Raw genomic sequence first — 25,995 nt, forward strand, 5'->3', positions numbered from 1 at the left:
AAGCGAAAGTGAACTAATCATGGCGACCTCCGTAGCGGTTCACGTCCGTTGTCACGACGGAGATGACGATGACCGCGAGGTTAAAATTGGAAAAAATCACACAGAAACACAGCGCGGTTTTTGTAAACCGGTGTCTCTTATGAACCTTTATATTTTGCGCAGGCGCCACCCTTTACCAATTGCCATTTTCTCATAGGAAAGCAACTCTAATTTTTCGGGGCGTTTTCCTGAGGTGTGTGCGCCCTTCTATTTTCCACGCTACGAAACGTGAAACTTAAGCGAAAGCATGCACCTTTCGTTATCGTTGGTGCATCGAATGGGAAAGTACTCGCTTTTGCGATGGCAACAGGTCAGAATGTTTGGACCAATGCTTTACTGACAGCGTAGAGTGATCAAAGGTAAGTTCGACTGTTGTCCCAATACGGGAAGAATAGTTGAAAAAATGGGTTTGAAAATCTGTCAGATAAAATCGGAATCTTGACATAAAGATTATAGCAAAAAAAACTGATGGCAACAAATGGAATCGAAGGGTAAATGTTTACATCAACATACAGGTAGTTCCCGAGATAGAGAGAGTTCTTGATGTTTAACAGCTCACAGAGTTTATTGTATAACATTCAAGCAAATAAGAAACATAAGACCTTCTAAGTATATCCAATAAACGAGTTACAGTATTTGTGAATGTTTTCTTACAAAATGTCGTCTAAAATGGCGAATGGATTATGTGCCTAACAAACAACTGTAAGGTTTAAGAGCATATAAACGGTATTGAATTCGAAATCGGGGGTTGCCCGGTGGTGTGTGGGTAGCGGCGCCGGTCTTCACACGACAGAACCGGTCCAAAACCCCATCCGGACCAAACCTCCGTACGCTGGACTGACTATCCAGCTACGGGTAAAAAAGTCAAAGAAAGCCATAAATGGCAGACCTAGAACTATTGAGGTTGTTGTGCCGATAAACAAGAAAAGAACTCGAAATCAAGACACTCGGACATTCGAGGAACCTAAATCTCCGAGGTCTTGCTATGACAGTGTACCTCAATTAACTATCTGAAGATGATAAATATCTCAAATATAAAATCTATAAAAAATTCAGCCACTAACAAACAAACACTAACTGCATTATTCAATTATAGCTGGAGAAACTAATTACATATCTGAAGGTATTGAATAGTAAACAAGCGTCAGCAACGTACATGTGAGCATTTATCGACTAAAAAGTAATTACAGAATACATCTCGCTCGCTTGCGTAACGCATGCGAGGTAAAACTTGGACCATTTCTCCAATTGATTCCGATTGGCATATACGAGCTGTGTAACACATTGTTGCCGGTACGTACGGAAATTGGATCACTTTTCCCAGGCAGAAAACAAGACAGTTGGTTGCACCTTGTTTGCATGTCGACCAGACCAAATCTCAAGCCTTAGCAACGAGTGCCTCCTCCGCTGTGGTACGAAACGCATTAATGTCTTCACCTCGCAAGAATTAGACGCGATCGGGGAAGGCATAATAAATTTCGCGATCACGGGAAGATGTCCGTTATTATTTTCTTTTGCTATGTGGGTGTGAGTGTTTTTCTTTTTTGCTTATTCCGTTCACACGCTGCCAATAGTGCCTCTTGCTGCCACCTTTCCGTTTGGCGTAATGTGTTGTACAACAACATTGTTCAGCAATTTATTTCGCGCTTCGGGAGCGAAAACACATACCACCCTGTTGGTGGGGGGGGGTGCACACGCACACGAAATGAACATTTTCAAACAATCGTTGGTACGAAAAAGAAAAGATTGAATGCAAATCAAACTGACCATTGTGCTAAGCTTCATCTATTACATGCTAGGGGAGAGATTTTTTTTTATGCAGTATGCTAGTATGCAGATCACCAAGAGCACAGGGAGGTGATGTACTATTCGGGGGAACTTTGAGGAATCGTTGAAGAAGGAAAACAGTAAAACAAAAACATTGTTCACTCTTTAAAGGGCCAAACTAGTTTCCCATGAAGGAAAAAAAAAAACAGCAATCCAATACTTTGGACACAGTGAGGTAAAGCAATTGATGGGAAAAGCTGATCGCACACAACGAGCTACCTCTCTCTCTCTCTCTCTCTCTCTCGTGTTGGCCGCCTACGCACTTCCGCGTGAAGCTGGCTTTTCACAATTTTGCATGCTGCTTTAAGATCGATCGTATCGATCAAAACAGAAGAGAAATATCATGCGCTTCTGTTGCCGCATTGCTGACTCAAAGGTGCCCCCGTAAGGCTTACAGGGTAGCTTAAGTGTCTACGTTAGGAAATAAATCCCAACATACGCCAAGCCGTAGGGTTGGCAGACACACGCTAACTATGGTGTCAACCTTTATCCCTAACGAATGAAAAGTAATTGCTACCACAAGGGGAAGAGACATTAATTCAGTGAGCCCGGAGGGAAAATGGGTAATCACGATTTTTCCGAAAAGCCTTTCAACTCCGAAATGTCACCGGATGGTTATCATCGATCCGCAAAAGGATGATTTATTGTGCGTGCAGCTCCTGGCGAGTGGCGAAGACTTCATCTTCTGGCAGAAATATTAATTGAATCGTTATCGAGTGTGGTTATTTGTTCCTTTTTGCCTTTTTCACCACTAGCAGCAAATGTGCAGACAAACAAACACAAGAATACCTTCACTTTCGAGGCTCGATGCACGAAACGGGGAATGTCACCAATCGCGGGCGCATGTGTTATTAACTTTACTTTCCTCCAACAAGCCTACGCGCATAACTTAACGCCAACGCGCAATCGATTGTAAGCATTTTGACTCCTGTTTCCACTTATTTGTTCCACCAGAGTGTGTGGCGAAAGGGTCCGAGCGGCAAAAATATAACTAACAAAGAAAGCGAAGCCAGGGGTGGATGGAAAGCATTTTCTGCCAATTATTTTCCGAGTGGAAGCTACAATCAATTCACTGTTCTAAACATATCATTACGCTGTAGGCTTTTGATTTCGAGCGAAGCTTTGTTTGTTCACCTCAGCTTAGATTGTAAAAGGTAGCAATTGTTTCTGGACTCTTTCCACATATACCTATGCCAAAAATGTTGTCAATTTAAATATTTGTGGAAAATTTTTAAGTTTTCGCATCGGAGCTTTATCTTTAAACTAGGTTACGCCTCGGATAAATACGACCAACAACATGCAGCAATACATCAATAGTAAGTCGTCGTCTAAGCTTAATCAAATAAAAATAATCGATCTTCGCAGTCTACTAAAGGGTACGAAACGGCACCTCCAGTTGTGGACGAGAAAATGTGGTTACGGATAATGCATTCACTGAGTACATCATCCCTCCAAGGGGTGCAAAGTAGGCTCTGTTCTTAATAGTCTGGACCCACCTGCCCCCTGAGCAACTTTTGACCTGGTTTTGTAAATGAAGGTTTCTGGGTTGCTACCAGCATATGACCATTTCCCATGCTTGTAATGTACTCGATTCACCGGTAACCTGCGCCGAAGCTGACCTGCGTGTGATCGGAGATTGATGATATGTAGGGTAGATGTGATAGAAAATATTCTCGCGAGTGGGTTCATCGCTTTAGTGCTCATTTAAGTCTAATGTTTCAAATTTGATTTCAACAGCAAGCTGAATGAAGCGATTAGTGGAAAAACGAGGCTTATAATTCTTACAATAATGCAATGAAAATGAACAAATAATTGAATTAATGAATACTTTAAAAAACGTACAGCAAACAAAGCTGCAAAAAGTAGCTAAAGTTTAAACGTAAAAAAATCCTTTGATACACCTAAAATGGAAAGGTCTTGAGAGAAGAAACAAAACTTTCAACTACCAAAACATGCAACTCTCTAAAACTGTGTCCCGATATATGTCATGCAATGTATCGGCCGGTAAACAACTTGCCTATCCATATATTCCACTTAACAAACCACTTTTTCACGCAAACCTTTCAACGATTGCATTTCGATGTACGAAAAACCGGTCCGTATTTTAATACTTTCTGGTTGTTCATTCCGGCCCAAGGGACCATTCCTTACATTACTGCAACGTTTTCCATAACGATACATGTTGAGGGATAATGTACACAATCTATCAAAAAGTCCCCATTTCATCGTTTCACTTAATATGTTTCATTCCGGTTATTGGCTTCCAGGTTACCGTGCAGTTGAGAACATGAGATGAAAATGTTTACGGTTGTTTTATGTGATGTGATCGTCCGTTCCTTGCTTTAATCAATGGAACGTTTTCCGATGGTGCAGCTCGATTGCTTGACGCGTCCAATCGATTGATACGTCCCCTTAGCCGGCTAGCCTAGTTTGGGACAAGTTTCCCAGAGTAGCTGGGTGGTAAAGTTCCTCAACTAACCCCAGTCATAACTGCAAAGTACAAACGAGTGATTTTTTGTTGTTGTAATCGCCTATGGCTTATCCATGTTTGTTCCGCAAACATGCCAACCCCGAAGGCTATGGAGCAAGCGTCACACACACGCCCGGGATGATTTTTCCTGAATCATCATTGATCGATCGATTGCCCTTACCCTTGGATGGCGGCGATCATGGCAATGGATTAACGATTGGAATTGATCGATTCGATCCCGTCGTGCCGTTTTGCAAAGCTGAGCAGTACTGCAAGAGTAAAAGATCACGATGAATTTGCCCTTTGGTTGTATTGGTTTGAGCTATCTTATTTAAGATTAAGTTGTAGGTTTTGACACATTAAATGCCTCAATAACTTGTGTATTGATCGAGAAAATCTCAATTTATTGATTCAGTTACTTAAAAAAGGTGCGCTATAAAAAATATATTAAACTAGTACCATACTTCAGGTGTTGTGAAAGGCTAAAGCAAAGCTATCTTTACAATAAATGCAACAACTTTGCAACTGAAGAGTGCAAGTGCAAATCATAAAAGCTTTTCAACTTAACAAATGGCTTGTTTTTGAACGTCATAAATTAAAAAAACATAGCAGCTAAAGCAGCGAAAATTTGCTAATAAACATTTCACACAGCGCTCATTGATGACACTACGGCGAGGGACAGAAAAAATACCTTCGAACATCATCCGCTCGCTGTCGTAACCACCGCAGGCCGAATGGTAGGACGTGGTTGGTTCGGTGAAGCGAAAAATTCCACTCCCGCCAACGGATCCTGGCGTGTGAGTTTCAAACACCATCTCATCTTCCTCACAAAACTGCCCCGTTGGTTCGTTATCCTGTTGCTGTTGGTGTCGTTGGGTAAGTTGTTCGTTTTTAAGCTGCACAAAATCAACATCTTCTTCAGCGTGTAGTTGCTGCTGTTGCTGGTCGTCGAAAGATTCGGAACGACGCAAATACAAATCAGGATCGCGCTTGTAGGAAGTGGAGCAACTGGTCGTCCGCAGTGCTGACCGATGTCCTTGGGAGTTTGTATCCGTTGGCACAGTTGGGTCTTGGTCGGAGCAACCATTTTCCAGCTCGATCGTACTTCGTTCGAGCGTTTCGATGTTCTTGGAAATGCCAAAGTTGGCTTTCGCTTTAGTGACGATGCCTTGCGTAAGCAGCTGGGCGAGTTCTAAGTTTAGCGGTGTACCGCACACATCATCCTCTTCGTCGCTGACATTTGTTCCGAGTCGTCTGCGATAGGGATGGCCGCCAGCGTCTTTAGGAAATTGACCATTTCTGCCATTAGCCCCTTCGTCCCGAATGTCTTCATAATCAAACACCTCGAAATCGGACGGCGTAGAGGAGGATTTATCCATTTCATCACCTCCACTTTTGGGAGATACATCATCTTCGTCCATTTTGAATACGATTAAACGGTGCCGTCCAAAACTAAACCATTAAGGCCAATGGACACATTACATATCGCGCATTATCACTTTCTTTCCCAATGAGCGAGTCGTTGCTGGATTGCTATCATTTCGCACGTTGCTGATTACAGCTTCCTTCCCTTTCATCACGCGCTTCGTTCACCATGTGTTGCTTCGGCTGTTGTGCGTTCATTTCCCATAAATATTTAAATTTCTTTTTCAACGCCACCAATCAAGCTGTTTGCTCTCTTTCTATAAAAGGCACTTTGTAAACGTTCACACCTGAGTTATATCAACGAAAGCCACAGTTGCGATTGTTGCTCTACTACACCTTTGGAAGAGTGGGGAAGAATGAATATTGGGATCGATGAAACTAACACTTTTCTTCAAATCTGATAACACGCGACTACCATTTCATCACCGATCCGAGGTCTGCTGTCTGCAGATTTGATCCGATCTTTTGCATACATCCCGTCGTATTAACTCGGCAGCGTACGTGCGCCGTTGCACATCTCGATGGTGCGTTCACGCCCGTTTGAAGGCGGAATCTGCTAACAATTGTTTCAATAGCAGTGTGTAATTACTCAATATCATTTCTCTAGCCGTATCAAGACATCATCACAATGCTGTTTAGACGAGAATCGGTATGACTTATTACCTCGTAATGCGTGCCCAGGCGAGATAAAGAGAATCGGAGGAAGGCATTTAATTTTCACACGCGTACACACATTCAACTCTCCGGGGGCTGGTGATGAAAATTTGCTCAGGTTTCGTAGAAATGAAAGAAAATAGCTAACTACGCGCACGTGCGTTAGAGTGCGTGCGCGCACGTGAACATGTATGATCCATTCTTTCGATTTTGATACAGCTGCATGGACGGAGCAACACAGCTCACCGGGTGAAATGGGTGCTAATACCTCGGGTGGCTATGGTTTCGCGAGCTGGGAAGTATTATTCAAATCAGCGGCGTACAAAGAGAGTGTGGTAAAATAAATCAAACTATCATAAAACAATTAAGGTGGCAGAAAAATGGGAGAAAATAAAGAAATTATTGACGTGAAGCATCGGAAAAAAGTATAACAAAACAAAGGCACAATGGAAACAACCGATAAAGTAAGCATCTTCATTACGTTGTTTAACCATCATCATCATCAGCAGCAGCAGCACAGATAAAACAAGAGGATAAAATAAATTCGGTGGAATTTGTTTTCAAAGACCCCAGTGCTATAATAAGTATTAAGATATCATTTAACATTATCGTTGGTGAAATGACAATTACAGCTATTGGCGTTTAATCTTTAAGGCTATCTATTGTTACCAATTAACAAACAGATAAATTGTATAAAATAAAGTGAAAGAAATTTGTAACAGTCCAATTCTTGGCACAGTGAATGTTCAAGCGAAAATTATGGTAACAGGAAATGCTCTTTTATTTATATAGACTTAGCAGAGATCTTTCGTAGACAATTAAACTATTATTTTTCGAGAGATTATTGGAATAAACCGATACTTCACTCTCAAAGGCAGAGCAATAAACAACTTAAGAAGTCTTAATAAACATATTACGAACAAAGACATCCATGTTAGTTCGCCAATAGTGTCATTTAATCCTAAAAAATAGAGTTTATCCCACTGTGGATACCGTAATACTTCTTGATTAGTTACTACGAACATAAGCAATAATCTTCAAACGCCGTCGGTACTCAACTGGTTATGAAGTACTCCATGTTACTGATTGATTGGAACACCTTGGCTCGTCCCAGGGCAAGGCCCACTTCTTCCATTTTGCTCAGGCTCATTGTTGCATTAGATCGATAAGGTTTCTTTGTCAGCAGCGGGAAGAATCAAACAAACACTATCGTAGTGCTTGGAATAAACATTTCACTTGCGTATCGGAAAACTTCACTCACGAACCATTGCACAGAATGTAAAGGGCGAGAAGCTAGCAAGGCGCAATTTGATTTTTGCTAACTATTCAATTCCAATTTTACGAACAAGCGACAATTAATAATCAATCAACAGAGTACGATTGTTTCACAAAACATTTTAACACCGGACACCTTAACTTGGTCAATTGTGCACACGGTTTACGACTATTTTTCCCCACGGACACTGAAACATGAACTCGTTTGAACGAAAACACTCAAGCTCCGAAGCCCTTTAAACGGTTCGCATGATCAATGCGAAGATTAACTGAAATTTTCACCAACACCGGCTGTTGTGACGCGCTGGACTGATGCAAGCGAACTGAGAAGCCGGTGGCGCCGTTAATGCGTCCAAAGGTAGGATTTTTTCTCGCTACAAACACCACTTCATCTTTGCGCTAAATGTTAAACAGCCAACACAGCGTCACCACCACCCTTGTAGCCACAAGCGAGAAGCCCAAGAAAAGCTTACCAAGCTGCGTTGCACTGGGTTTCGTGTTGGGTTTCGGCGCCCCACGATGGCAACATTTACTATCTCCGGCCCGCGAGAGCGCGTTGGCCGGGAGAGATCAAAACATTTCCCAGTGGAAATCAAAACAAATAGAAATTCACTCCACAGTAGAGAGTCACAGGCTGGTGAAAGAGAGTCCGCTGGAGAGAGGGCCATAGCGAGGGCATTCGGAGTACCATTGCGTTTTTGCCAGAAAAAGGCTAATGAAAACAACATATGAAGAGAAGTTAACAATAGCCTCTCAGAGAACTAGAAATGCACTCTACAGAAAGTGGTGCAGTCATTGCCGGTGAAAATGCATCCCAGGGCAGTGTTGCCAGACAGCGGAAAGATACAATTGACTATTTGTTAAACAATGATTTCTGCTACAGGTAATCTTATTGATGTTTGTAGTAGGAATAGAAAATTTACTTCAATAATGAATTTTTTAACCACAACTTCATTGATTTTTGGTAAATTTAATGCTTAAGAAAATATGTTATTTAAGCTCCTTTACAGCATAAAGAGCTAAAATAAACTTCAATTGTACAAAAAAAAACAAGCATATTAAAGTACCCTTCAACAGCTTTCTGCTCCACTCTACATTTAAATTATTCAACCGTCCCAAATAAATAATTAATGGCACAAAAAGCGCAAAGAACATTTCTCAGACGAATGGGGCGCTGCAGACGTCAGCGGGAGATAAGATTATTCACCCACATTTTGCTTTTGTCCATTGCCGGTTTAGGGTTGATAAGCTTCCGCAGTTTCTTTTACGAAACTCATAAAATCGTGCGATCATTTTTACACACTTTCTTCAAGCTCAACGTCCACTACTTAGTGTCGCAAAAGGTTGTACGCCGCCTGAAAAAAAAAACACACTATGACGAAGGATTTTACCTTATCAAATAATGCTTTACGCATGTCACGCGTTGATAGATAACATTCATTAATATTAATATTTAAAAATTCATCATAACCAGCACATGGTTGCTTGCTGCCTGGTTTTAAGCACAAGAGATAGTCAAAACAACGGTTGAAATTTGTAGTCGGAAGCCTTCACGGAATCGCGGAATGGCGGGTGAAAAACAAAATCTAATACCAAAAAAGAAAATGTCAAACGACAACGCGCGGTAGAAAATGAAAACTAACACTGGCGCGGCATTGCCAAGGGAAAGTAATTATTTTCTTCCCATCCTAATCAACGATAAATGCTCCAAAGCACACGGGTTTGTGGGCCATTGTGCTGTTTGTCAAAATTTCCACCCCCTATAGACTAGATGCACTAGTGCAACTGCATTGCTATAACCGGGGGGAAGGTCATCATTTTAAAGGCAGGGTTGTAAGTGACAGGTGAAGACAGTCAGGAAGCACTTCTCCCTCACTCACTTTGTATCTATGTTTTCTCGAAGTAAAACTCACAGGAAACTGCAATAAATAATGTGTGACACAGTGAAAATCGATAAATAAGCTTTGAAGCGGCGGAGGAGCTTTGATGTTGGTGGATTAACGAATTTATGTCCGTAGGCAGTAACGACACAATTAAACCAATTGAAATAGAAGTAATGCTTAATTTATCTTAGGAATTAGAAGAGACTACTATTCTTAGTAACCATTAACTATGCAACTAGCAACTTTATAAAACCTCTGAGATTTTGTTAATTCTCCCTTTTTTAATATAAATTCTATTTTTAGTGTACACGTAGAACTAACCACCCTTTCGCAAGGCTATCAACTATCCCACATCCAAAACTGCTGATCGAATCGTCATCGAGACAACAATCTGCTAAACGACCAATTATAATTGATCGCCGATTTTCCGCTCAGCACAAAGTAACCGGAAAACATTGGAAAACAAGGAAAATTTCACCGATCTTTTGGAAATGTCCCAATTGACACTGCCAGCAAGCGATTATGCAAATAGTTGAAGTAGTGGAAACAAGCGAAGCGAAACTATCACTGATTTCTAGCAAATGGTAGTAAATGTGAAAGAGAGTTTTATATTCAAGTGTGATCGAACATTCAGCGATAGATATTAAGTTTTATTTGAATTATCGGCTAACTTCCCAAATTGAAACGATTTGAAACGGTCAAAGCTTATATTTATGCAAAACGAACTCTTTCCACATTTTGCCTTTCCTTCCCGACACCGCCGGAGCAAAGTTTCGAATAGTTGATCTGCATATTTCATCACTAATCGGAAAATCGTGATCAGTTACCGCCAATCGACGGAAAGCGCGAGGAAACGAATGGGTGAATGTGAACATCAAACGAGTTTTCACGAAACAGAATTTAACGTCCAACCAAATATACTCGTCATTTGCTGCAACACATACCGGTGTGTCGTGACTACTTTTAGCTTACAAATCAATGAAATATTTGACCACTTAATTGCGTAATTACTAAGTGAATATTTCAGTATGATTCACCCAAAACCTTACGAGCTCGCTATTGCGGCATTATTCTTTCCGATTTTTTTGCCTTTGCCATTCGTTTGCATACCACGCAGTTAAGATTATGCCATGCGGACGGGGACCCAGCTAATAGTGCGGACTCCTACTAACCCTGTTTCGCTTCCTTTGTTGCCAAATTTGCCCACCGGCCCGAACGGAAGTGGTCTTTCAAGCATCCACTAATTAGCAACACTTTTATCCAGCAGCTACGACCTACGATGCCTACGCCTAAATTCAGCTTCCGTTCGTTGGATTGCGCTAATGCGGAGGGCAACAGCTTTAACACTGAGTTGCAAACTGAGATGAGCACTTTTGAAACGAATCAATCAATGCGCCATTAGTTATCCTCTGGGCATTTGTTGGAGCACGGCACGCGACAGAGACCGCGAGCTCAGATAGATGCGAATTATTATTTCATCACACGGGTAGTTGCTCGATAGATGATCTTTGTCGCGATTCCCTCTAGCCATCGGATGAGTTTCTGGTCATTGCAAATTAATCGACACGTCAAACCGAATTATATCAGGTGAGAGGTGAACAACACTTAAAGTGGAAAGTGAAAGTGTTTCTTACATCATTTTACTGGCGACTGGAAAGTGCACAGGACACAGGTGCATGGTGGTGATGGTTTTAAATTTTGCATTGAACGAGGTTTGATATTTATTACTCTTTGTTCATTAATACGTGAATATCTACACTATTAGAGCATCGATTCATTCGAAGCATCTATATATAATATACTTTTCATGTCGAGACTGCACTAATTTGGCAGTCCAATGAACATTTGTCGGAAAAATACCCCAAATAGGCATTTTAGACCATTTTTAGAAAATCAATATCAACCGGAAAAAAGGAGAACTTGCCTCCTAATCGAAAGGTATCTTTTATTCGTTGCACCCACCTTCCAAACTATGCCTAAGCGACCCATACCCCTTCGGTGCGATTCCAATGCAAAGGAAATAAAACGGCACCTGACCTAGTTTACTTTCCGGTTTGACCTAACACCGTTTCTGGTGACGGAGGTGAATGTTTTGCATCCATTTCATAAAGGTGAAATTAATTTACAGTTTCCTACCATTTCAGGCTTTTGGTTTCTGCGAAACGATTGCTAGAGAGTGGTCAGTCGAAATTACTTAGGAATTTGAATAAATAGTGTACATTATCAGGCAAGATGTACAATTCTTCGCTCCAACACAGTCTGGAGATGTTTTAAAAGTTACAATGCTCGGTTACTTGTCGGAATGGTAATATTGAACTACCTTATCAAGAAACATACACGAATTCGTGATCGTTGGAGTGTACTGAAACTTGGAGGTGGGACAATTCATTGGAACACTTTTCTCAATGTTAAACTTGTTCCACAGGCCTGGGATTGAACAGAGATTGAAATCTTCGGTACTCAGTTGGAACTCGCTGTCCGGGAATTGGAGAGACCATAAGATTTTACAAAGACAACATCATGATCGTGATCACGTAGACACCAACATTCCCTCTTCTCATGTAGTTTTTCTCTTTTTGTATTATGCATCAAATGTACAAACTAGATAAGCGGCCCGAAAAAGCCGTATATTTCCCTTCGGAAAAAATACTCCTCAAAATGTATCCGAACGAATCGCTGTGTTAATTATCCATTTCGAACAATTAGAACTGTTTTGCAAATAATGGCGGAAACTTTTCGCACACAACAAACTAGTGCAGGTTACGCCGGGTTGCGTTGAGCAATGTTGTGGCCATCACCCGGTAAAGAAGGTGGCAAAATGATCATAACAATTTTGGAGCTTGCTTGCGTCGTTTAAAACAATTCCTCGGTAGTCTTTTGACACATTTTGTCCATTCAAGATAAATGCGTTTTTTTTGTTTTAGAAAAAAAAAAGATTTCATCTTGAGAGTGAGATTATGAGCTTCACCAGATGTGATTGCCGCTTATCTTGCGTTCATTCCGTCCGCTAGGTTTGATTGCAATTGCCAGATAATTTGGAAGCACTAAAAAGGTTGAAGTTGTCTAATGTAAAAAAGTAGACAGAAAATGTACAATGAGATGGAACATTTAAGACAAACAAATAGTATTAATTACGCCCTTTGGAGGTGAGGTCAACAATAAGTTTAAGGGAGAATTGCCACATCATGTACCAAATATCTAAGCTATTGCCTCTATAGGATGCGGATAAGACTACAGCGCGGATGATTGTTTTTTATGACCAAAACCTAAAACGAAAAAAAACATCATTCATTTATCCTTTCTGCAATAGTTTAGGACATACCATCCTATCTCCCGGGGGGCCGCAGTTGATTTGTGTTTCTTCATTCCCAAAGAGAAATGGCTTTTGTCTTGCGTATCAGCAACCTTTATCTCGCACTCGCCACAACAACAAAGTCAGTTGATCATCAAGGGACAAACAGAAAAAAAGGCCAAAACTTGTCTCATATTAATGCCACTTGATGCGAGTGAAACAATGGGTTAGTTTCATTCCTCAAAACGCCTTTACCTTGGCATGCGGCTACAGCAAGGTGTGATGGGACGCCATATAGACGCACTTCGCGGGGCGCTTCTCGCATAAATGAGCGATTTTTCCTGTCCTCCATCAACGCATCTCCGGGATAGATCATAACAGTAGCTCGCTATATTTGTTTTCCCTCGCAGCTTCCTCCCGGCCTTTGCGGTACACACCGCTAATGAAACCGTCGATTAATTGCGCGCGCTGCTCTCGCCAAGTGTCAGGCTGACGATGAGCGTGGGTGCGAAAATTGTGACCCCGTCCAATTAATTCTCCATCTTCAACATCTCGTTTCCTTGGGCGAATATTTCCATATAATGAGCCTATTTCGAACTATGCACCCCTGGTCTGTAAAGTCTGTGAACCTTTGAGTCTTTGCCTGAACCATGCTGGACTTTGCGTTTCAATTAACCTCCAAAAAATGCCCGAACCCAAACTGGATCCAAACTTTCGCCTTCTTCAGGTAGTATCACAAATATGGCGTAGGTGGTCGTTTGCCCTTTCAGTTCTGATTTTGAAAATTATCACAAGAGAAAGTGAGTTGAATGTAGCGGGTGTATATATCTTATCACAAGCCGATTTCCATTTTCAGATACATTGCTACCTTTTCCGCTTGTCTGGTGCATCTTTTCGGACAAGGCCTATAAAGTATATTTTGAGTACATACGATTAAGGTTCATATAACTTAGCTAGAAGAAACGCATTAAATGTAAATTGTCATTGCAGAGTTCTTTATCCATTACAGAGAAATTCGTTATTTTGAGAATAAATCATGTCTTATAAATATAATCTGCATTCACTAGCAAGAGATGCTATAGGTTTGCCATAATAACTGCAATTGCTAATCAAATCATTACTAACACGTTGAACCGTGACATTCGATATTGTTCATCCATATGCAACTGCCAAAACAAATTAAAGTCCTTATTTTCCAAATTAATGACACTCAAAATTGCATAATATGTTTTACATAAATGCCCCATCAGTCCGTTCACCGATCGTATGAAGTATTGTCAATCCTTTAAAACGGTAAACAAAAACCGTTTTCATGTTACACGTCGTTTCCCTGCCCAATGACTTAATTTAAATCACCACGCTCCGATTGCAATTCGATTCCAAATGCATTAATCAACAGACATCAAAATCAACCATACCATACCGCCGCGGGCCTGTGTGTGTGGTACGGTACGCTTTTTTTTGCAAAAAAGGGCAAACGCTTGGGTGAAATTAAAATCATCGAAAGTGAAATGAATCGATCGAAAGATCAGGTTCCCATTCCGTTTCGGACACACCAACTCGCAACATAAGCCAACGGCATGGCCCGTCCCGAAAAGCATGTTCGTATAAGTATCAGCATCAGCTGGCAAACGTTCTCTTCTTTCCTTCAAAGTGGTTTCCAGACTCGAACGGAGATTAATGAAAACAGTGTACCACTTTCACTAGGACAGTACAGCTCATAGTTTCATTATTTTTTGCCCCGCAAAGCTTCACTTTCGATGACATGTAGCCAATATCATTTCGTTTGGACATGACATGAGGTAAAGTTCAGCGAAAAAAAAAAACATCTGAATCTGGAAGTAAATCCTTAGCGGTTGTTCCTTTTATTGCGTTTTCACGATCGCACGAATTGCAAAAAGCGATCGGCAAACGATATCCTCGCGATTACATTCATTACACAATGAGCGTCATCTCGTGTTCGTCGTGGTTGTTTGCCATTATTATGCAGACCCGTTATGTCGTTGCAAAATGCTGTCCCTGCTGAATGGTAGAAAAGAAGGCAAAACACAGTCCCATTTCGATTTTCGATTATGTCTCCCGTAGGGATTTTCTTCCGATGCGACGGGAAGCTTTTTCGTGTCTCTTATGAAGTTCCTACGCATGGTTTTTGATTTATCATCGAAAGGAACCACTCACGTCTTAAGTCTTTTCTGTTACCGAAAGAAGAAGGAAAAAAACAAACACGACAAATGGAAACCTAAAGTACACTAATGTGTTCACTCATGTGTTCACTCATGTGTTCACTGCAGTGAATGTGTATAGATTGCAAAATAATCCTACAATTTGGTTGGGTTAACCATTAAAAAATGGAGAAAATTCCTTCCTCAATAGGATATGAAATCATACGTTACAGTTTAAACATCTTTAAGATAATTGCATCTTTTTGCAATTGGATTTGAAATTGTATTGGATTATTATTAGAAAATGGATCTTATCATCATCATTAAAATGTATACTTAAGCAACCTTAAGCTGCCTTCATGTAAAGGGTCAACCTGATAATCGAAGGACATTACAGAGGACCTCCAATACATTTGCTAGCATCGTGTACGTAGAATTTATCAATTCACTACGCTGCAAATATTTTTTAGGTTAATATAATTCTATTAAATATCACAGTGTTCTGTCTCAATACAAAACCTTAAAAGGTCAAATATTACAGTTACAGTTTTTACCTTTAAAAAGCACACAGCATGACTGTAAGCGATATGGACATCACAATTATTTGAATTTATTTTTGCTGCCTTTGAGATAAACAACAATAAGTAATAATTGTGTGTAACAGTGGGTGGGGAGCAACGAAAGACTACCGTTTCAAGTGCACTTTCATCTGAGTGCATACAAAACTACTGCACAGTATGACAGCTGGTGGTAAATTTATCGCACCGTAAAATGGTTCCAATAAAACACGACACCAACCGATTCGGATCGCATTTCGTATTAGGAGAGTTGCGCGTCCCGTCTACGCGTAAAACGACGAACCATTTACCTTGCAAGTGTTTTTTAAACCGTAACCAAACGTTTATCCGGCACTGAGATTGCATTGCCAGATGTAATTCCTTCTGTTTATCGCAGTCTCGAGTACTAGCAGCAAGCTCTATTCGCATGGCAGATACCTGTTGTTTGAAGCTGTGTTCAATTTGTATGAATTTAACAGACAAACACTTTCGTGTCTGAGCACTATTTGGAATAAATAGCAGCCGGAAATTAGTTTTTAGTGTACACAAACGAGATGAGATTAACAACAAGCATGCAAAGTGGTGGTGGAGTTGAGATAAAATATACCGTTGAGGTACCTATACTTCAAAAGTGTGTATGAAAGCCGTTTTACTAATCATGTGCACACGTCACATGAGGGCTGTGTTAGCAGCAAATGACGTGACGATCGAAATCACATGACTGTCAAGCGACAAAGACCTTGAAAAACGTTAGCAAATCGGTACACCAGAAGTTGAATGTTCTTTATGCATTAATGTCCATTTATTATTTTTCGAACTGCGCCAAAAAAATCTCATTTACTGTTCTTCATGCTCCACAAACATGCCAAACAATGCTCTAAAAGCAACCGAACAGAGGTGTCGATGACATAATTGTTGCACTCGGTGCGCTATGAGCAACAGACACAACGCTTCGGGATGGCGTTCGTGAGGTTTACTCATCCGTGTGAAGTTTATATATGCGTTTTATTCGCGTAGTATGGTATTAGTGTTACACCCAGCAGTACGTTTGCATTGTGTTGGTGGCGGGCATCAAGATGTAGTGAAGGAATTGATTTCTTGGTTCACGAAATTTGTGCACGGAACCATGAAAGTTGACGTTCACACATCTCTCTCGTTGTGGCCTTCCAAAAAAGCTCCTTCAAAGGCGTAGTATGGAGCAGCCGCAGTGGCAGCCTAGTACTTTCGATCAATCCAATCCTATTAAAGAGAAATTTGGCGCCGATGCTGTTAAATAAAGAAATCATGATCCACGCAATTTTTGCGGACGTAAAACTAATCTGGGTTGGAAAGTGTTTACAGCCTTATACGGAGTCTATGCGAGTTTAAATCAAACACCCCATTAACATTAAAAGCACCGAAACCACTAAATCAAGGTGTATCAGGTGATTTCAGATCGAAAGTTGAGTAAATCATATGATAGTAATCAAACATGTTTCTGCTAATTAAATAAAAAAGTGCAAATGAGCAAATACGTCAACAAAATTCCAAGCTATTAAATTTTGGACGATCGTTCTGGTTCGGTTAGGAACTTCCCCGTTCTCGAACGTTACATAATAATTTGGACTAATGCCGGGTTCCTCTAGTTTTGGCTAGTTAAAATAATGGTGCAGCCCACTAGGTAAGTTTTATATATCGGTGTAGTAGTAATATCAATATTTCCCTCCACTCGACCAATAAGATCACGGCTGGGTGAGTTGGTGGCCACGGTACTCCGTAACAAGCAAACATAAGCAGTCCATTCGCCACGCCAGTACGCAATCAGCGTGAAATTCACGGGCAGTTTTTTTTTCTTTGGTTCATTCCAAACCCTCCAAACACCAGTCTGCCACTATACAAAAAACTGACGGAATAGTGCTAAAAAAAGATGTTGTTTTTGCTTGGGTAGTAACTATTACCTCAACCATTTTTCCCCTTGTTGAAAGATGGCTAACTATTCGTGTACCTTCTTTTAAGCATGACCTATTCGTACCGTTTCATACCCTCATCATTTGCATTAAAATTTCATTAACTACGGTCCCGCATGCTTCAAGTGAGCGCGAGAAAACGGGAAATCGATAGACTTCCTATATGCCGTTGCTTTTCTCCCCGTGCTTTCCGGCAACACCGGTTACTGCAGCAACTCGGACAGAATCGATTCCACATTCCGGGCGACCTTCAACTTCCGGCCGGCAGGAAATGGAACAGGTCACTCGCAAAATCACTCCCTCCTCTCATAAAGAACAACCCACTTCCTTAAACATTGTAAGAGGTTGTACAACGCCATTCTATTTATTAGAAATGTACTGCTGATGGATGAAACTAAAAGAAAAACCAAATGATAATAGGTAATCAAAGAGGAACATAACGTGGAATGGAAAATGATGAAACAACATGTCGGGAAAAACAACGAAAAACGAAACGCTACCTTCTTGCGAAATCGTACGGTGGAATGGTATAACGCACACTTATGTTTGAGCAACACGAACAACTTCGCAGACGGTGTAGAGGAGAATTACGTCCAAAAACCAACTACCGAAGGACACGCTCCGCGTTGCTGCTTGGAAGCTGTTGCGCTGGCAATAAAACAGCGTTGAGACGGAATCCTTTTTCGCTCAGGTCCGTTCCGTTCGATCAGGAAATGGAAGCGTATCCTTGCTGTCGATACACGCAACCAAACTTAGCACACATCTGGAACATTTAAACTTGATCGGGTGTTGACTTTATCGGTTGGTCCACCGTATACGTGATTCGACATTGATTTTATTTTTTGTGTTGCTGCTTCCAGACGATTCGCACGGTTCATTCGCTCAATTGATGGAGATGATTAATATCATCAAAGGCTTCATACTTCACATGCAAACATGACGCTGTACACACCACCAATCGCACACGCACATTTCTCGACCCCTATTCTGAACAAGGAACGATCTTCACGAAAAGAGGGGATAACATTGAAACGAGCTAAGCATATTGCAGTAACACGGAATTTTACACACTTCACCACATTGTGAATGCGTCACTTCGACACTTCGACTGGAGACTACACACTTTCAATTGGAAATATTATTAATTGGAGGTGGAAATTTTTTTAAAACACTACCGTACCATGGAATGAGGAATATCACGAAACATTAGTAGTAAAAACACGCGAACTGGGAAACGAAATCACATCACAAATTTCATAAAACCACGGAACGCAGAGCTTTGTGCACATCGAATGTTATGAATGTTTACGAAGAATTCAATCCGGGTGTAAACGGAAAATCCGAAAACTGACAGCTGGCACCCGAAGCATTTTCGAACACGACTGCAATGTTTCGAACTAAAATGTGTGATGGAAATTCAAACTGAACGTAGGGGCAAATAACAACATGAAAATTATAAATAGAACACCTAGAAACAAACGAATAAAATAAAAAATAACTAAACCTTGTTTTCAATTAATGTTGACATTAGACCACTGCACTGCTAGTCAAGTCGTTTTGTTTTACTAACAGCGCCGCCTAGCGGGCAGTAGCGTAACCAATCCACGTTCGACATATATTCGAACAACACAAAAAAACCGGCACGCCCGGCGACTTATGCAATCCGTGAAGCATGAAGCAACATACAAATTTTCGCGGTTCAGGCATATATTAGTGTATCTAAGCAATCATTTAAATAAAACTCATTATCGTGGACTTCCATATAAACTTCCATATAAAAAAGGAAAACAATCACAACAATACCAAGTTACACACAGGCCCCATAAATGATTTGTGCCCACAAAAAAGCGATAACTAAATTAAATTGTCGTCGCCACTAACATTATGCCGTAGCACGCTGGTTTGGTCACGCGATTCCCTTGGATAATCTGAACCCTCAAAGGAAAAAAAACTATCATTTAACATGAAGCAAACAAAACTACATTTGAATATTGACATGGGCGTTGATAAACTAATTCAATCTTGTGAGTAGAGCACAAATAAACCTTTCTCTCCATTTATTTCGCAAACAAGGAAGAGGTTTGTTAAATACAGTGCTGCGACATACTGAGGACAATCATTTGCTTTACATCAAGCTGCATAAAACATATCACCAAGGCTAGGATTACCTTGGGACAAAGGTTCCAAACCCAAAAATGGACCCGATCGATGACAACGATGCTATTTTTAATGCTTCCTTTGCACGATATCAGCTGTTTCGGTAGGAACACTCACAAGTGAACAATCCCCGTTTAGTCTTATCAAAGCGGAAAATACAGCGAGGTAAAAAGAAAAACTAACAGGAGATAAAAGTTTTTCGCTTCCATTATCATAATATTTTAGGTAAATTGTTTCCTTCCACCAAGCGAAAAATGTCTCAAGTGTTTAATTAGCCTAAAAAATCTACCTCTCAATGGGCTCTGCTCTACATCGATTAATTATAAAAGCAAATGAAAATCCAATAAACAGTGAAACGTATTATCGGTTACCATTTTGCATCGTTGTGTGTTCCGGGCCACACACTTGAGATGCGAACAATTTTGCATTAGTGCAAGGGGGGAAAAAGATCACGTGAAAGCCATAAAAAAGCGATGCAATTTTGCGATCCATAAAATCGCACACGGTGTACATCATGCCGGTAGGTTTCGCTTGCCTTCACGTTTGTATTGTTTAAGCGAGACCACTCGAGACAGGAAATATGCACATTTGAAACAAGACAGGAAAAAGATGAAAAATGGCAAAAACTGAATCGGCAGCTTAATGGATTCATACGAGCGTCCAACTGTCTGTGTAACTACCGGCATATGATAAAGGAAAAATCCACAATTTTCCTTATACCACTCTTCAAAATTGCTGGTGTCGTTCGTCTCTGCTCAAATGAGTTTACTTTTGCGAAATGTATTTATTATTTCATGCCCTCATGAGAGATGGCATATGGCGATGGAATCGGATCACGGGAGGGAACAAGCGAAAAAAAAACTTTGACTGACATTGAAAGTGAAAAGGGTTTGGAACTGAACGCGGGATATTTCTATTACCACTGCTACTTTCATGTTACCGATTTCCTTCCGCCGTTTGGTTGAAAAGGCCAAACTTAATGATGAGAAAATTGAAAATGAAATATTCCAATAATTTAATGCCTGCGTGAAGATGATCAAGATAGATAATGTACTTTGACGCTTACTTTATGGTTTGTTTGTATGCGATAGTCAATTGAAACTTTTACAACAAAAAAATAGCCTCAAAAATAGATATCACCGAACACCTCTAAACAATGCAAACGAAATTCCTCTGAGATAGAGACTCAGACCAACTCTCTTCGGATATGATTAGATCCGAAGGTGGAAGTCACGATGTCTTAGATAACGTTATCGAATCCTCCTCACTTTCAACTGTTCGCTTCCTAATTTCTACGCAACACATTGTGAGTTCTCCTCTATGCGCGATTGAGAAATAAGAAAGTGCACTAACCAGCTAGCGGCGATGATCATTTGACAAATTACCAGGAACTTCCCGAAGGACGTAATGGATAATATATCATCGCAACATCGCATATTGCGGCAATTGTCTCGTTGCTTCGCGTTGAAAAGACGTCTATTTGATAAAAATCACTTACGAAGCATCCGCAAGTAAGATGTAAGATATCAATTTATTAGCCAAAGCCGTTGGAACATCATCCTCATTAGTAACCACCTTGGGTTGAAAGATCGTCTCGAGTGAAAGGACACCGAAACTTTGCATCCGGATAAACAACCGGCAGTCATAGCAAATAAATACATACGACTGGTCAATGGTTTGCCAAATCTTGTAGCATTATTAACCAAACTGCACGAACGATAAGACCTCCCGGCAGGTCGGTTTGCAGACAAAGTAAACCCGCGTGCTGCACGAATGCGTACGTGCGGGAACGTATACATCTTAGCCATGGTGGTAACTTTCGTCTGAGGCCACTTGCAGAAGGGGCATGTGTGATGCAGCACACGGAAGCATTCCCACATTTGCCACATTTGGCATAACGTGCAGCCTGGATGATAAAAAAAACACAACGCTATAGCTTCTTGGCAACGCACGACATTCGTCATGTTTTGACAGTTCGAAGAAGGAAGATATTACGCAAACGGGACCGGTTTTAATCCCATCCGTGCCAGAGACCCGCAAGTACAACAGGCCCTAGCTGTTGTTTTAGTGTCCCCAGGGCACTGAACATGTTGGTCCTTTCGCATCGATAATAGCTGAAGGAGCGGCTACTGGACACCATTAACAAATGTAAAGGTCTTCCCACAACACCTTTCACTTTGCAGACGAAAGTGAAATGATTACTGGATGTCGCAATTTGATGGACGTCAATCAACCAGATTTCGTGGAACACCCCTCCATTGATAAGACAAAAGATGCAAAGCACATTTTCAGTAGGTACTGATTTTGTCGAGCGATTGATGAAATGATATCAGAAAAAACTTTGTAAGATTTTCGAGATTTCGTGATAGCTATAGTCATCAACTGAAGCAAAAGATGAATGATGTTATACTGATATGATGAGCTGGTCCAATTCAACTGGTAGAAATTGCCGGGTAGCTGCTACTACTTGGCCACCAATTATTTAGTTTTCTGCCCATTTCCACCAACTAGAAGAAGGTGCAGCAAGACAACTTTCGCCGACACTCGCTTGATGAAAATATTGATAGCGAGCATGCAGTTATCTGTCTTTTCCTGTCATAGTACAGTAATGATGGCCATAGAGCTTATAGATCAATGGGGAGTTGTAGTACTACTAGCCTGAGAAGTCACTAAATAATAATACCTTTTCCTGTAAGGGCTTGTCAAGCTACGTGATCGTCATGTTGCCACATAGTAGTAACGAAAAAGGGCGTTTCTATTTGAAGCTTCGGATATTAAACGAAACTTTCGATTTTAACACTGTACAAAGTATTAAAGTACAGCTATTAGGCTGTTAAACTGTTTTGATCGCAACTTACAGTCGTGAGATCGAATAAATTAGCAGATCAAGATGATTTGAGCTTCAAAATGATGTAACTAAAGCGATTTTCAATCTTGTTAAATAGTTTATATAACTTTAAACATACAAGCTTCACCTAATATTACTTACTGTTGGTAGATATTGAAAATTATGTTACATTGACTGGATTACTCACCTGGAAGAGAGAAAAAAAAACACAAAAAATTAGACATGTAAACGTTAGCAACTTGTGTAATTTAAATAATAACCTAAATTTAGACCTATAGGATGAAGAGCACTCTCAAACATTTAGAAGAATGCAAAACAGCAAAACAAATCACGCATCATTGTTTGGCACGGGGCCAATGAAACATGTTCTAAATATTGGTAACCTAGACCCTACCAAAGAAACGTGGTCCCATCTATCCATTCAACAACGGATCTGGGTTACAGCAAGAAAGAACAGTGGCTGCGGAAAGAAAATTGCTTACACTGAGGTTGACACTGCAATTTGCAACTCCGCTTTCTGCCCGTGCTGCCCATTTGTCACAATTGCATAAAAAAAGACGATGCGACAGTGGTTTAGCAAGATCAAGTATCATTATCATTACGTGTCTCTCAGGGTCTTCCGACCATAATTAACACCGTTTAAGCCTGCGACACCGGCACCATTCCGCCGGGACATTGTATCGAGCACGGGCGCTCAACCGTAAGTACACCCCATCGTAGTGAAGCGAAGTTTGATTGACCTACCTTTCTCGCCTGCTGTCCCCGAACCGGCGGTGGAGTTGTGTACCACTTTTAGATAGGCCAGTCCGTTGGATCCTCGCGCGACATAGTACGGATAGTCGGGGTACTCTCCCGACAGGCTTCGTTTGTCCTCTTCTTCGATAAAAACTGACGGATCGGGATGTACTCGATCGGTGTTATGCTTTGCCAACGATTCCAAGCTGACACCGTACAGGGCTTTAACGAGCGGCGAGTCTATCGACTCGCACGATCGGGGAAGATCCGGTACACTGCCACCTAACCGCTCCCGTAATCTCCGCAACCGATCGGATGCTTCCAGCTCCAGCTCCAAAAAACTGGGCCGATCATTTTCCTCGTCGCTGCTATTATGAAAGAGCGTTTTAGCTTCACTGTCGGAGGATCTCCTGATCTGGCTCGACGATGTTCCGTCCGCGTCGGAGGAGATACTGGTGACGGTAGAAGCGCTACCACTTTCCTCGCTAATACTTCTTAAGTAGTTTGAACTATCGTTTAAGGATGGCGGCACGTTACAAAATACTGGCGTCTGGCTCGACTCGTTGTACTGTAGGAATCGCCGCAGCTGGCGGAACTGGAAATGCTTGCTCTGCAGGTGTCGTTCGAGCACGGTGAATGTGTTCTGGAAACCGCGGCTCGAGTCACTCGGCCGGCTGGAGATGGACGCGGGCTCCGCATCATCCACCTCTGCCAACAGACCACCCTTGTAATCGTCATCACTAGCACCAATACCGATCAGTGAAGATGACAAGCTGTCAGTTTCACGCGCCCGCGATGATGACCGAACATCTCCTGGATGTTCACGGATTAGCGTACTGTTTAGAAAGCCTTTGCTATTCTGTCCACCAGCATCATCTCCAGCTTCATGCCACTGAGCATCACTGCTGAACAGCTTTCGGTAGACCTCTTCCTCATCCACCGTTGCATTTCGAACGGCAAAGGCAGCGGCTGCCACACTTCCACGAATCACACCCGAATCGGTAGTATCAACTACCGGAGGCACTGTAGACATTATTGCTATGGAGCACACACAAAACTTCCGCACGCGTATTGATCACATTCTTCCAGCGCGAGAAGCTAGCGCAACCGCCTTAGTTTGATGCTCGTGACCAACTAACCGGCTACACGGATGACTGCCAGCAAGGACTCACTTTTGATCACTTGTTGTTGCTTGCTGTTAAATAATTATAGCCGTCAGGTCACTTTCCTCCATGCGCTAGTGTTTTCATTCTTCCATCCACTTTCCATCCAACATCCAGAAGTAACGCATTTTCTGCAAAGACCTATTGTCGATCAAAACAGGTTCCCTACGTGACGTTTGCGTTGCGTATCCCTTTTGGTGGGGGGGCCAATAAAAACACGCAATTGTTAGGTACTTATGAACAATTCACAGATGGCATACGGACAGGAAACAGCAGCAGCAGCATCAGTAACAAAGGAAGAACAACAATCTTTCGGGAATCGAGCAGTGCCTTAAAACAAGCAAGGAGGATAATGATCGAACATACTGTTCATACAAGGCACCCGAACACATCCCGCTCAATTTCTTCAGCAGATGGAATAACACAACCAAAGGTGGAAAAAATACAAAACTCCTTGTTGGCATAATAATAAACACGAAATACCATATATGATGAGCTGGAAAACAGCTCGTTGTTGAAATCGGAAACCAATGCGCTTTTAGTAGGTTTCTTCTCCCTGGTTTTAAAGTAGTATAACAACAAAAAAAGAAGTTAACTAATCGGAAATTTTATTAAATTTAACCTCCTGTTAAATGTCACGTGTCACCTCCGGACACACAACCTGACATCTTGCGATCGAAATAATTTCAAATTGAAATGAATAATGCAGCTGGATTATTTTCCAGAAATAGCCAAGCACAAGTACAGGGATCTCAGGGAGCAAATGTCACAAATAAAGAGACACATAAAGCAGAAATTGCAGCAAAGATGCGAATTTCGATGCGTACGTGTCTGAATTACATTGCACTTGCTGTTGCAAAGAAAAATACACCACTCTTCTCAGTTTGGTCAAACCGACCGAGGAGGAAAGTGGAAATGTCGACAAGGTGAACTGGTAGCAGAATGCATTTCTTCCAGTTGATTACTTTGACATGAAGGAAATTATAGTCTCTGTTGTCTGCTTCATATGATGATTTCTTGTGTTTTTGCAACATTTGAGCAGTGGATTGTTTAATCGTATTGAGAAAAACTGATCGGCGTTATTTAATAAATTTTGTTTCATTAATACTGAACTCCCAACTGTATTAAGCGTTTTATTGATAGTTACTGCATAAAGATCTGCCTTCAGAGTAGATATTTAAAAGACATCCATAAACTACAGTAGAATTGTTTAACTGCAAAAACAAAAGTAATTAGATGGATAGTAACTTAGACGACTAATCCAGTAGTTATAGTGTTAAGAAAAGAAGATTTTTAAGTGAATAAAAAATCCAACTTCACCATATATTCTAAAATATTATAGCATATCATCATAGAATACCATGCCCAATTTTTTGTCAGTACTTTTGAATGATAACTAACATTAAAGAAAATCGTGAAGTTCCCTACAACTTCATTGGCATATCTTCAATAACTACAACCATACTTTCCGCCATATGTCTTGTTTTTGTTTTTTTGCCATAAAATACCGTGTTGATTGCCATTAGATTATCATCCCCCAAGTGGATACTCCCGAAAAAAAA

At 41.0% G+C, this 25,995-nt stretch overlaps 1 protein-coding gene across 1 annotated transcript in view; it reads right to left on the bottom strand.

Moving 5' to 3' along the window:
- Positions 1-24,303, bottom strand: part of LOC128716095 (trafficking kinesin-binding protein milt) — a 43,880-nt gene extending 19,577 nt beyond the window's left edge. Inside the window, exon 1 of the mRNA XM_053811016.1 lies at positions 23,280-24,303. Coding sequence (XP_053666991.1) covers positions 23,280-24,303 — 1,024 coding nt within the window. The remainder of the gene's footprint in view (positions 1-23,279) is intronic.
- Positions 24,304-25,995: the final 1,692 nt, after the last annotated feature.

This window comes from Anopheles marshallii, chromosome 3 (genome assembly GCF_943734725.1).
Source record: "Anopheles marshallii chromosome 3, idAnoMarsDA_429_01, whole genome shotgun sequence".
Taxonomy (NCBI): Eukaryota; Metazoa; Arthropoda; class Insecta; order Diptera; family Culicidae; genus Anopheles; species Anopheles marshallii.